The sequence below is a fragment of the Oncorhynchus keta genome, chromosome 8 (genome assembly GCF_023373465.1).
Source record: "Oncorhynchus keta strain PuntledgeMale-10-30-2019 chromosome 8, Oket_V2, whole genome shotgun sequence".
Classification (NCBI taxonomy): Eukaryota; Metazoa; Chordata; class Actinopteri; order Salmoniformes; family Salmonidae; genus Oncorhynchus; species Oncorhynchus keta.
Window position 1 is genome coordinate 43,818,317 of NC_068428.1, and position 10,804 is coordinate 43,829,120.

General features: G+C 44.3%; 1 protein-coding gene across 1 annotated transcript in view; it reads left to right on the forward strand.

The window, feature by feature from the left end:
* Positions 1-10,688, forward strand: part of LOC118378235 (kinesin-like protein KIF13B) — an 84,579-nt gene extending 73,891 nt beyond the window's left edge. Inside the window, exons 38-41 of the mRNA XM_052524340.1 lie at positions 1,718-1,809; positions 4,059-4,142; positions 4,245-5,892; positions 6,062-10,688. Of these exons, the coding sequence (XP_052380300.1) occupies positions 1,718-1,809; positions 4,059-4,142; positions 4,245-5,892; positions 6,062-6,318 (2,081 nt within the window). The 3' untranslated portion in view covers positions 6,319-10,688. The remainder of the gene's footprint in view (positions 1-1,717; positions 1,810-4,058; positions 4,143-4,244; positions 5,893-6,061) is intronic.
* Positions 10,689-10,804: the final 116 nt, after the last annotated feature.

Here is a 10,804-nt window from a genome sequence, read left to right on the forward strand (position 1 = left end):
ATGGTTTCATGGTTTCATCTGTCTGGTTCATCTATCAGATCTGTCTTCTGTTTCTATGGTTTCATCTGTTGGTTCATCTATCAGATCTGTCTTCTGTTTCTATGGTTTCATCTGTTGGTTCATCTATCAGATCTGTCCTCTGTTTCTATGGTTTCATCTGTTGGTTCATCTATCAGATCTGTCCTCTGTTTCTATGGTTTCATCTGTTGGTTCATCTATCAGATCTGTCTTCTGTTTCTATGGTTTCATCTGTTGGTTCATCTATCAGATCTGTCCTCTGTTTCTATGGTTTCATCTGTTGGTTCATCTATCAGATCTGTCCTCTGTTTCTATGGTTTCATCTGTTGGTTCATCTATCAGATCTGTCCTCTGTTTCTATGGTTTCATCTGTTGGTTAATCTATCAGATCTGTCCTCTGTTTCTATGGTTTCATCTGTTGGTTCATCTATCAGATCTGTCCTCTGTTTCTATGGTTTCATCTGTTGGTTCATCTATCAGATCTGTCTTCTGTTTCTATGGTTTCATCTGTTGGTTCATCTATCAGATCTGTCCTCTGTTTCTATGGTTTCATCTGTTGGTTCATCTATCAGATCTGTCCTCTGTTTCTATGGTTTCATCTGTTGGTTCATCATCTATCAGATCTGTCTTCTGTTTCTATGGTTTCATCTGTTGGTTAATCTATCAGATCTGTCCTCTGTTTCTATGGTTTCATCTGTTGGTTCATCTATCAGATCTGTCTTCTGTTTCTATGGTTTCATCTGTTGGTTCATCTATCAGATCTGTCCTCTGTTTCTATGGTTTCATCTGTTGGTTCATCTATCAGATCTGTCTTCTGTTTCTATGGTTTCATCTGTTGGTTCATCTATCAGATCTGTCTTCTGTTTCTATGGTTTCATCTGTTGGTTCATCTATCAGATCTGTCTTCTGTTTTTATGGTTTCATCTGTTGGTTCATCTATCAGATCTGTCCTCTGTTTCTATGGTTTCATCTGTTGGTTAATCTATCAGATCTGTCCTCTGTTTCTATGGTTTCATCTGTTGGTTAATCTATCAGATCTGTCCTCTGTTTCTATGGTTTCATCTGTTGGTTCATCTATCAGATCTGTCCTCTATCTGTTTCTCTGTGGTTTCATCTTGGTTCATCTATCAGATCTGTCCTCTGTTTCTATGGTTTCATCTGTTGGTTCATCTATCAGATCTGTCTTCTGTTTCTATGGTTTCATCTGTTGGTTCATCTATCAGATCTGTCTTCTGTTTCTATGGTTTCATCTGTTGGTTCATCTATCAGATCTGTCTTCTGTTTTTATGGTTTCATCTGTTGGTTCATCTATCAGATCTGTCCTCTGTTTCTTTCTTTTCCTCTTATTTCTTCATCTTTCTTTTCTCCTTTATATTTTCCTCCTCTTATTCCACTTCTTCCTCTTCCTCCTCGTCCTCTTCCTCCTCATCCCTCCCCGTACCTCCTTCCTCCTCGTACCCTCTTCTTCCTCCTCGTCCTCTTCCTCCTCATCCCTTCCCGTACCTCCTTCCTCCTCGTACCCTCTTCTTCCTCTTCGTCCTCTTCCTCCTCATCCCTTCCCGTACCTCCTTCCTCCTCGTCCTCCCTTCTCGTACCCTCCTCCTCCTTCTATTCTTTCTATTCCTCCCTCCCTCTTTCCTCTGCTTACCCTCTCCAGGTCTCTCACGGTATGCTACTGCTACCTCTTATTTCTCCCCAGTCAAGACTCTGGTTCCTCCTGTCCCTAAACTGCTAAAGTCCCTGTTCCCAACCAGGGAGGAGAAGAGAGACCTGACCCATGTCCCACAGCAGGTAAAGTAGTAAACTAATAACACTACTGATCTCTGGTCAGTTCATAGACCAGACCCCTATCTGCCAGCAAGTATTTACACTAGTGCTGAACATATTTGCTACCTTTTAACAGTAACATCTGCTTTGTGGTCAGTTCTTATTTATAGCATATAATTCATTCAGAGCGACAAAAAACACATGCTGCCCATAACCACTATATATATATAACCAACATTCACATTATCTCACACATTTAGTAACCTGCTCTATGTGAAGCGGCCATCTGTTGTTATACTAGTGTTAGCAGTTCTTTAATAACACAAACCCCAAAGCAAATCAGGGGGAGAAAAATACATTTATTTGAAAAGGACAAATTATTGTCCTGGGAGGTAGATGTTCAGTCTTCCCTGTCCTCAGTTTTTCTCCACAGAACAAAGGAACAGGATGCCTAGATCAGCGGCTGGAATCTGTATACTGTCCCTAGATCAGCGGCTGGAATCTGTATACTGTCCCTAGATCAGCGGCTGGAATCTGTATACTGTCCCTAGATCAGCGGCTGGAATCTGTATACTGTCCCTAGATCAGCGGCTGGAATCTGTATACTGTCCCTAGATCAGCGGCTGGAATCTGTATACTGTCCCTAGATCAGCGGCTGGAATCTGTATACTGTCCCTAGATCAGCGGCTGGAATCTGTATACTGTCCCTAGATCAGCGGCTGGAATCTGTATACTGTCCCTAGATCAGCGGCTGGAATCTGTACACTGTCCCTAGATCAGCGTCTGGAATCTGTATACTGTCCCTAGATCAGCGGCTGGAATCTGTATACTGTCCCTTCTCTGTGGAATCAATGATGTTGCCTTGATCAGGGCGATTCCCTGATCCACCTCTAGATCAGACGGCTGGAATCATTCTATATACTGTCCCGATCATTGGAACTGTGCTATCAAATCTCCAAAGATTCAATGCCATACAACACTCTTCCTTGGCCTCCAACTGATCTTAAACGCTGAATAAAACCAAATGCATGCTTTTCAACCGATCAGCTGCCTGCACTGCATGCCCGACTAGCATCACCACCCTGGATCACCTTGAATATGTGGACACTATAAGTACCTAGGTGTCTGGCTAGACTGCAAACTCTCCTTCCAGACTCATCAAACATCTCCAATCAAAAATCAAATCAGAGTCTGGCTTCTTCCGCATACAAAGCCTCCTTCACTCACGCTGCCAAGCTTACCCTAGTAAAACTGACCCTAGATCAGACTTCGGCTGTCATCTACAAAATGTCCACTTTACTCAGCAAACTGGATGCAGTCTATCACAGTGCCATCTTTTGTCACTAAAGCACCTTATACCACCACCACTGGCTGTATGCTCTAGTGGCTGGCCCTAGATCATATCCTGCCAGACCCACTGGCTCCAGGTCATCTACAAGTCCATGCTAGGTAAAGCTGTATATCTCCCTAGTTCACTGGTCACGATGGCAACACCCATCCGTTCCGCTCCAGCAGGTGTATCTCACTGATCATCCCTAAAGCCAACACCTCATTTGCCGCCTTTCGTTGTACTCTGCTGCCTGTCCCTGGAGATCAAAAATCGCTGGTTGGAGACTTTATCTCCCTCACCAACTTCAAAATCAGCTATCCGAGCAGCTCCGATCGCTCAGCTGTACAATCTATAGGTAAATAGCTCCCCATTTTCACCTACCTCATTCCCATACTGTTTTTATACTGTTTTTATTTATTTACTTTCCTGCTCTTTTGCACACCAATATCTCTACCTGTTCATGACCATCTGAATCATTTATCACTGTGTTAATCTGCAAAATTGTATTATTCGCCTACCTCAGAGGCCTTTTGCACATTGTATATAGACTGTCCATTTTTTCAGACTGTGTTATTGACTTGCTAATTGTTTACCCATGTGAACTCTGAGGTCTGTTCAACTGCTATATACTTTATCCCAGATCAGAGGCTGAGAACTTGTTCTATAGCCTCCCTGGTTAAATAAAGGTGAAATAAAAAAATAAAAAAATAAAAATACTGTTCCTAGATCAGCGGCTGGAATCTGTATACTGTCCGTAGATCAGCGGCTGGAATCTGTATACTGTCCCTAGATCAGCGGCTGGAATCTGTATACTGTCCCTCGATCAGCGGCTGGAAAAGAGCTTGAGCCTGTTTTCTGTAATGATATCTATGATTGATTTAACTGTCATATACTCTGTGAAACATCTCTGATTTAAACTTTTAACATATGTTCTCATCTTTAGCCTCTCCCTCAGAGCCTACCTCGCATTGTAGTGCAGTCCGCAAGTGTTGAAGAGGACTTGGATACAAAACTTAGTCGTCACTTGGTAAGTTACCGTACTTGATCGTCTGTCCCTAGTAAGTATTGAGAATAATATGGTAATATGTTCGTCACCATTCATTACTTGTCTGTTTGGTTAATTCCACAGGTTCCCATTGGGGTAACCGTCCACCCAAAGTGCCAATCAGAGGCTGGGAAAACCATGCCCCTCCCACCGGCTATCATCCCTCCACTCATCCCTGAGATAGAAGACCCCTTCCCCAGTCCGGTCAGCGAGGCATCTAGTGGCTACATGTCCACCAGCGTCTCCACGGCAACCCTGTCAGAGGCTTACCTGATTTGTGGGGACCTCGGTCTGTCAGCCAATCTCAATCCAGATGGCTTTGAGGTGACGCACAGGTCGTTCGAGTCCGACATCGGTCGGTGTCTTCATCAGGAGTCTAACATGGCCGACCAGGAGGAAGAGAGGGCCACTGCTACTGACCTGGAGGCTTCAGAGAAACAGAGGACTGATATTGATACACTACGAGCAGACTCTTCTCTCCCATTGGAACCACATGGAACCTCCGCAGAACCTCTTCTCATATCAAAACCCTATAAATCCTCAGGAGAACCTGAAGATATGATTCCACCAGAGTCACTGACACACAAGTTTACACAAGAATACTACAGACTACTACCGTGTGAAGAATCAATCCAACCAGAGTCACTGACACCGTCTACACAACAACAGTCTGTAGTATCTAATGAGTCTGAACCACCAGTCCAGCCAGTCAAGTCTGTACAAGAACAACTGAGACAGTCTTCACCAGACAAGTCAACAGAAAAACTGTCTGTAGTATTAGACCAGTCAGAACCACCAGTCCACATTAAAGACCCAGTCCAGTTAGAAGAACCACCAGTGGAGCCAAAGCCACCTCTAGACCAGCTAGCACCTCTAGACCAGCTAGCACCTCTAGACCAGCTAGCACCTCTAGACCAGCTAGCACCTCTAGACCAGCTAGCACCTCTAGACCAGCTAGCACCTCTAGACCAGCTAGCACCTCTAGACCAGCTAGCACCTCTAGACCAGCTAGCACCTCTAGACCAGCTAGCACCTCTAGACCAGCTAGCACCTCTAGACCAGCTAGCACCTCTAGACCAGCTAGCACCTCTAGACCAGCAAGCACCTCTAGACCAGCAAGCACCTCTAGACCAGCTAGCACCTCTAGACCAGCTAGCACCTCTAGACCAGCTAGCACCTCTAGACCAACTAGCACCTCTAGACCAGCTAGCACCGGCAGACCAGCCTGAACCTGCACTTACCCCTGTAAAGCCTCTGGTTGTCGAGCTTGCACCTAGCCAGCCAGCCCTAGCCCCAGCCCCAGCCCCAACCCTGGCTTCAGCTCCAATCACGGCCGTAACTCCTGCTCCTGTCCCACCCAAAGCCCCTCTCCTAACCACTGTCCCAACCCTTCTTCCAGCACTAGTTGTCAAACCTCCCAGTAGCTCGGCAGCAAACCCATTCAAGATTCAGAAAGTAAAGACGTCCGATCTGAAGTCCTTCCATCCTATCGTAAATGAGGATGAGAGCCAGGCCAGGAACAGTGGTCTTGGTGCTGATCTCTCTCTTCCTCTTGATATCCTCTCTGACTCAGACGAAGGAGTCACTGACACAGCCACAGAGGTGCCTGACTGGCTGAAGGAGGGGGAGTTTGTGACTGTAGGAACGAATAAAAGTGGCACTGTGCGCTACGTGGGACCTACGGATTTCGCAGACGGAACCTGGGTTGGAGTGGAGCTGGACTTACCTGCGGGTAGGTAGAAGAGGTTTACCATGTGATGTGTTCTGATTTGTATTTATTTTTAACTTTACGATTCTGCTGTAGTTCTTGTGATGGCTAGCTAAGTATTGTGTGCGTGATATATTTAGAGTAAATTAACATAAAAAACATTGGATGTCTCACTGGCTTTTTCTCTATCCAGGGAAAAACGACGGGTCTGTGGGTGGAAAGCACTACTTTCACTGTAACCCTGGTTACGGAGTGTTGGTGCGTCCTGATAGGGTGAGCCGTGGAGGAGTCGGGGGCGGGGCTAAGGAGAAGCGGCGACAGCAGCAGAAGCGGCGCAGTGCTAACCTATCAGGGTCCAGCCCTAACCTGGCTGCCCTCACTGCCCTGGCCAAGGGAGAGGGGACTGGGGCCAGTCGCAAAGGAGACAACCGTAAATCCTGGAACAGCTGAGAGGAGAGTGTAGCAAGGTTGGGGTCAATTTCATTTCAATTCAGTCAATTCAAGAAGGAAACTGGAGTTACAATTTAAATTTCCCCAGAACACATCTCTAGAGATGCATTGAGGAAAATTTGAAATTCGATTTTTCAGTTTACTTTCCGAATTGCTGGAATTGAAACGAGATTGACCCCAACCTGGTGGGTACTAGACACGACGCAACGCCACAACCAACTAGTAGAGGTGCAACCCGAAAACCACAGCAACATCAAGACATAAGAGGTGCACCGTTTTGTTGTTTTAAATGTTCAGTCACCTATGGACAGGTGGAGGAGAGGCCCAGTTCACGCTGCTGGCTGCATCAAGGAGTAGGATTAAGTTACCCCCTAGTCACTGATCTTGGGTCAGTTTGACTTTTTCCCCACTCATGAATAAGGTTAGTATTGGGGGGAGGGGATGCAGATTCTAGATCTGTACCTAGGGGTAACTTCATCCCGGAGCCAGTTTTGTGAAGTTGCCCCGAGTCACTGATCTTGGGTCAGTTTAGCATTTTCCTCACTAATGGTTTGGGAGAGGAGGGGAAAGCTGATCCTAGATCTTGGTTAATCTAGGGCAGGTGTGTCAAACTCATTCCATGGAGTTTTTTTGTTTGTTTTTCCTTTCAATTATTAAGACTAAGACAACCAGGTGAGGGAGTTTCTTACTAATCAGTGACCTTAAAGCAAAAACACACCGAGAATCTGACTGTCCATAGACTGCCGATGGGTACTTATAACAGTGGGAGGCCATTCCTTCAAAACAAAAGAGGTACCTGCTGCATGCCGACCCATCATATCAACGAACCTACCAATTCTATTTGTGGAATCGCAATGCTCGTCAGTGGCCAACAATTTGACTTTGAACCAATCAGAGAGCACCAACCCCCAAGTGGGAGAGCCAATAAAAAAAATAGGTCATTTTCTCCATACGTCCGTCCACGAATGAGCCAGTCACACTTCATATGCAATGTTAGGCTATGAGAGGGTAGCTAGCTAAGTGCACAGACGCAATGCACACAACACTAAATACTTACTCCAAACAAGCTTACCACTGTAGCTAGTAATCACAATGGATTAGCTAGTTTCCATGAAACTGTGTTAGCTGCTGAGTTAGTGCAGTGTCCTTAGCTATGTTATGCTAGCAAGCTAAACATTTGGCTAGGGACTGGCAGTATGGGATTATGGAGAGTTAATTAAATGGTTTCTTTGTCATCTTGCTTGGTAGTTATCTAGCTGTGGCCTTCTGGTTAGTATCAACAAAGACTTTCTACTATGCTTGGGTGATATACCTTATATCGGGGTGTTTTCGAAATAGCGTTGGTATGATTTTCAATACCAATGGTTTGCTAACTTGCCAGCTAAGTTGCTAGACGTCAAGGTCACACTTCTTGTTTACAGCAGAGCCATTCAATCCCCTCCTGGGTGGATCAAGATCCCTGTTGCTTAAATTGTTTTGAGCATTTAAAAAAAAAAAATGTTTAATGTTTTTTATGGCGCCCCCTTGTGTGCACATTCGGTAATACCGTATACCCTGGTATGGTACAGAAACGGTATGAACCTCTGGATACTTCCCGACCCTACTTTCTACGAAATAGCAACATTAGCACAGATAGCTTGGAATCTAGACCATAGGCAATGGCATTGCCAAACGACGCTACTGCCACCTTCTGGTTTGGAGTATGTTAACAAGGCTGAGTGGCTGACGACTTCAAAGGTCTTTGCTGTGTGAACACAAACCAGAGATTGACTGCCGCACTGTTCGGAGGTGCTAAGTACTGTCAGGCAAACGTTTGACAAGCCTACCGCTGTGTCTTAGCTTAGCTGTGTCTTCACTTTAATTCATCAATCCAGTACAAGGGAGGCGGCGAAACTTGCACACACTCGGCACTCTTTGGAATGAGTTTGACACATGACCTATAGGGCAGGGGTTCTCAAAGTAGGATCTGCGGACAACTGCAGGGGGTCTGCTGCTAGAACTTTTTATTTTTTTGTACTTTTTTTGGGGTGGGGGGTGTATTACGAACAAAAGATTGAACAACTTTTGGCCAAGGTATCCGCAGAATAAGTTTAATGTGTTAAATTACTACTATTACATTGTATTGTATTAATGTTCTTGACCCAGGAGACTCACAGGGATATTGGTATCCACAGTACTCCACCAATTATCTTTTCTTTCTTTCGTTTTTTACATAAATGTGATTCAAGTTCTAAAATGGCAAAGTCTTTGCCTCATGGCAAAATGTGCAGAATTCCAGGATGATAGTTTTAAAACTGCAACTTTTTCTCTCCGATGCCAAGAGGCCTTTTTTAAACGTTTCCTCTCCGGGCCCTCGACTTGTTTCGTTCAGCCTTTGCACTGCAGACGGCATAGTAAAACGCCTTGTAGGCTGTTTTTAACACACTGGAGATGTCTTCTGATTATGAGCGGGTCCTTGTTGAATTTTCTATCACAAAAGGGGTCCCAGGCCCCAAACCGTTTGAGAACCCCTGACCAAGGGGGGAAACTTCACCTCCAGAGCTTTCTTTCATATCATCTGAATGTATTTTTTTGTCTGATTGGGTCTCTCAGGTTCTCAAATAACACATGCCATATTTTATTTACCAGGGTTGCGATCAATTCCATTTCATTTCAGGAAATACACAAATTCCAATTCTATTCAATGCTTTTCAATTAGGAATTTTGTTTACTTTCTGAATTGACTGAAATTGAAATGGAATTTGCCCCAACCCTGGTTATTACAACTGTGTGGCAGAACAATATGATATCATGATCTGTTTTTAGCTAACAGGAAATATTCTGTGTATTAACTTTACTTCAACTGTTTGATTGGATCATTTTATGTTTGGATGTTATGTTATCAAGTTTTGGGATAGTGTGGGACAGGTAGAATGCAACCTGGTATATATTTTTGTTCAGTATACATAAAACACAACGCAACGTGAACGCAATGTGAAATGTTGTCCCATGTTTTAATGATCCCAGAAATTATCCATATGTTCAGAAAGCTTATTATTCTCAAATTTTGTGCACATATTTTACATCCCTATTTAGTGAGAATTTTTCCTTTGCCAAGATAATCCATCCACCAGACAGGTGTGGCATATCAAGAAGCTGATCATATGACCATAACAGAGGTGCACCTTGTGCTGGGGATAAAATGTGCAGCTTTGTCACACAATTCCACAGATGTCTCAAGTTTTGAGGAGCGTGCAATTGGCATGCTGACTGCAGGAATGTCCACCAGAGCAGTTGCCAGAGAATTTAATGTTAATTTCTCTACCATAAGCCACCTCCAATGTCGTTTTAAAGAATTTAGCAGTATGTCCAACCTGCCTCACAAACGCATGTAACCACGCCAGCCGGCTTCTTCACCTGCGGGATCGTCTGAGACCAGACAGCTGATTTAAACTTTTTTTTTAAATATACTTTTTACCCCCTTTTCTCCACAATTGGTAGTTACAGTCTTGTCCCATCGCTGCAACTGCCATACAGACTTGAGAGAGGTGAAGGTCGAGAACCATGCGTCCTCCGAAACACGACCCTGCCCCACTGCTTCTTGACACACTGCTCGCTTAACCCGGGAACCAGCCGCAACAATGTGTCAGAGGAAACGCCGTACAACTGGCGACCGTGTCAGCGTGTATGTGCCCGGTTCCGCCACAGGAGTCTCTAGAGCGCGATGGGACAAGGACATCCCGGCCGGCTAAATCCCTCCCCTAACCCGGGCCAATTGTGCACTGCTTCATGGGTCTCCCGGTCGCGGCCGGCTGCGACACAGCCTGGGATCGAACCCGGGTCTGTAGTGACGACTCAAGCGCCACTCGGGAGGCCCGCTAAGGAGTATTTCTGTCTGTAATAAAACCCCTTTTGTTGGCGGGGGAAACAACCAATTCTGAGTGGGTGGGACTGGCTCTCAAGTGGGTGGGCCTATGGCTTCCTAAGCCCACCCATGGCAGCGCTCCTGCCCAGTAATGTGAAATCTGTAGACGAGTGTCTAACCAATTTATTTCAATTGACACATTTCCTTATATGAACTGTAAGTAATTTTTGAAATTGTTGCTATTTGCGTTTATATTTTTGTTCAGTATAGTTGCTGTGCATGGATGGGTTCTGTTTTGTATGCAGATTTATGTAATGTATTAAGGGGTTTAACACATTACACATTAGGCTTTGTTTTTAATTATTTTTCAAATGTTTTATACGTGCATTCAGTCTGGTCTGACTGTATGAATGTTCCATTTTATTTCTAGATGGAAATTAGACATTTTTAAAAGAAATCGATGGGATGACCACTAATCTCTTTTTTTAATATCAATATGGTGGTTACAATAAACTGTATACTTCTACATCTTTATCAAGTTTTTATTTACAATTTAATTTTATTACGTCTTAATAAACTACGCTTCCAAATGTCTAGGAACCTTTAATGATCCAGTTTCTTTTTGTCGGGTAGGACATGTAG